The following is a 2,746-nucleotide window of genomic DNA, read 5'->3' as shown; positions in this document are numbered from 1 at the left end:
GAACACCCCCAGCTCTCTCAGCCTCTCCTCATGGCACTTGTGCTCCAGTCCCTTCCCCAGCCTCGTTGCTCTTCTCTGGACCTGCTTCAGCACCTCAATGTCCTTTCTGAACTTCGGGGCCCAGAACTGAGCACAGTACTCAAGGGGTGGCATTGAGTTCCCATCTCCTCCCTGGGCCGTGTCACCGACTGTGGGGACACCCGATGGGGGCTCGGACGTTCGGGGCCGTGGGCTGTGGTCCCAGCCGGGTGGTCCCATCCTGGGGCTGGGGCTGAAGTGGGTCAGGGCTCAGCGGGCGCTGCCGCAGAGCTTTGTCTGCCGGCGCTGGGCGTGGGAAGGCGCCGCGGGCAGTTTGTCCCCGACGTGGGGGATGCGGTGGCTCCTCGGAACAAAGGGCTCGGGGGTCGCCCGGCAGGAAGGAATTCAGGCTGTGATTACAGCGCTTGGCTGTCCCGGCTGGAGGCAGCGCGTGCTGCGGCGTCGGTGAGTCCTCTCTCCCAGCTCCAGGAGCCCCAGAGTCCGTGAGGATGGAAAAGAACATCGAGTCCAACCTGTGTCCCGTCTCCTCTTTGTCAACTAGACTGGTTGTCACATCCAGTCGTTCCTTGGGCGCCTGATGGTGAATGTCCTCTCTCCCAGCTCCAGGAGCCCCAGAGTCCGTGAGGATGGAAAAGAACATCGAGTCCAACCTGTGTCCCGTCTCCTCTTTGTCAACTAGACTGGTTGTCACATCCAGTCGTTCCTTGGGCGCCTCCAGGGATGGTGACTCCATCACATCCGTGGACAGCTCCTTCCAATGCCTGACAGCCCTTTCCATGGAGAAATTTCCTCCTGATGTCCAACCTCAGCCTCTTCTGGCATGGCTTGAGGCCATTTCCTCTCATCCTGTCATATGTTCCCTAGGAGCAGAGCCTGACCCCACCTGGCTGCACCTCCTGGCAGGGAGTTGGAGACACCAAACTCCTTCCATGGTGACAGGGACACTGCAGAGTGCTGGAGCTCCATGGCACGACCCACTGTCAGACCTCGGTGCAGACACAACCCTGGGAGTGCAGCTGGAGAACGGAGAACCCTGTGGGTTGGTGACCCACAGTCACAGGGAGATGGGACCCCTAGGGTCTGTGTCCCGTTTACCATCAGGATGGTTTTTGGGGTCACTCTGGTGGGGGTCAGGGTGTTGTGTGTGGTATCCCCAGGGGGGACAAGTGGGGGGTGCAGACAGTTTGCAGTGAGTCCACATGGTGGCATTAAACTGCTATAACTTCCTCTGCTATAAGGAGGAAGTGTAGCCATGTGATCACCCTTCCCCTTCCTATAGATCTACCCTGCTAGGAGGAACTGCAGGTTTGGGGGGGCCCTTGGTGAGCAACTCCCTGGGGAGCTGCTCCCCCACCCCCAAGTTTGAGTGGGAACATGGAGATGAGTACGGGACTTAGAGTGGATCTCCTTGTCCTCCTCTTCGTCGTGCAAGGTACCGTGGTGGGGTGAGGGATCTGCCCCTGTCCCCACTGTCTCCTCCCCTGGCTTTCTCCATGCTTGAGTTGAGATGCACCAACTCCTTCCTGCAGGAGCCACCTCCACCATGCCGGGGGTGAGTGACCGCTCCGGGTGAGTCTGGAAGGGGAGGGGAACCCCAAAAATGAAAGCAAGGAAAAAGCTCTCTCCCCTGAGAGGTCTGGGGAGGTCAGAGTGGGGAGGTTGTCCTTGCTTGTGCAAGGTCAAGAGAGTGTGGAGGGGTCAGGAAATAGTGAGAAAACGTTATTTGGTACTTCCACGTGTCTGGGAAGAATCGAGTCCCAAGCAGGGACGAGTCCCAGGGAGAGGGGATTGGTCATACAGCACCATCCCTGCTTTTCCCACAGGCTTGGCGGAATATCATTCCACCTCAAAGGTGACTGGGACCGTTGGTGGGGTGGTCTATCTCAGCCCCAGCGTGAAGAACCCAACCTCTTACTTCCAAATCCACTGGCGCCGCAACAACACGGTGCGGCTCGCCAGTCGCTCCAACGGGGCCGAGGCTCAATACCCCAACAACCTCTACAAGGGACGTCTGGAGCTCTTCCCCAACAATACCCTGAAGATCAGCAGCCTGCAGATGAGCGACAGCAGCATTTACCAGGTGTACCTGGAGGATGAGACAGGCAAGGAGGACATCGAGGCCATCAGCCTGGAGGTCCACGGTGAGTTGGAGGATGGGAGGGTTGTCCCGGCACCATACAGGGAGGGAGGATGTGACCTCCTGATGCCTCTTGCAGACACCATGGTGGATGTGATCATGAACGACCCAGAGAGGTGCAGATCCACCCTGAAGTGCTGTGTGGGGCTGGAAGAAGTGACCTATGAATGGAGCAGACCCGAAAAGACTGCGATTCTCTCTCTTCAGCTAGATGCCCTCAACTCCTCGGCAGAAATCTGCACCTGCAAGGTCAGCAGTCCTGTCTCCTCCAACAACATGTTCGTGACCTACAGACACCCCTGCTCCGGGTCAGGTAATGCCACAAGTGGTGGCCCAGCTTGGGGGGTGGGCTGAGGGGTGGCTGTGGCTTTGGAGGGTCCCCAGAGCAGTGGCAGTGACCCTGAGAGAGCAGGTCACAGAATCCCAGGGTCACTGGGCTTGGAAAGACCTCCGAGGTCACAGAGTCCAAGCTGTGACTGATCTCCACCTTGTCAACTAGCCCAGAGCACTGAGTGCCACGTCCAGTCATTCCTTGGACACCTCCAGGGATGGTGACTCCACCACCTCCCT

The 2,746-nt window shown here is 58.6% G+C and overlaps 1 protein-coding gene across 1 annotated transcript; it reads left to right on the top strand.

Moving 5' to 3' along the window:
* Window positions 1-1,413: 1,413 nt before the first annotated feature.
* On the top strand, window positions 1,414-2,489 carry LOC103808138 (CD48 antigen-like; the record flags this gene model as incomplete). The annotated part of the gene is made up of 3 exons (XM_009080903.1): window positions 1,414-1,471; window positions 1,863-2,180; window positions 2,256-2,489. Coding segments are annotated over exons 1-3 (610 nt in total), but the record flags the coding sequence as incomplete, so codon positions are not given.
* Between the last annotated feature and the right edge of the window lie 257 nt (window positions 2,490-2,746).

The sequence above is a fragment of the Acanthisitta chloris genome, unplaced genomic scaffold (assembly GCF_000695815.1).
Source record: "Acanthisitta chloris isolate BGI_N310 unplaced genomic scaffold, ASM69581v1 scaffold32208, whole genome shotgun sequence".
Taxonomy (NCBI): domain Eukaryota; kingdom Metazoa; phylum Chordata; class Aves; order Passeriformes; family Acanthisittidae; genus Acanthisitta; species Acanthisitta chloris.
Note: the sequence above shows the minus strand (reverse complement) of the source record. Positions and strands in the feature narration are given on the sequence as shown.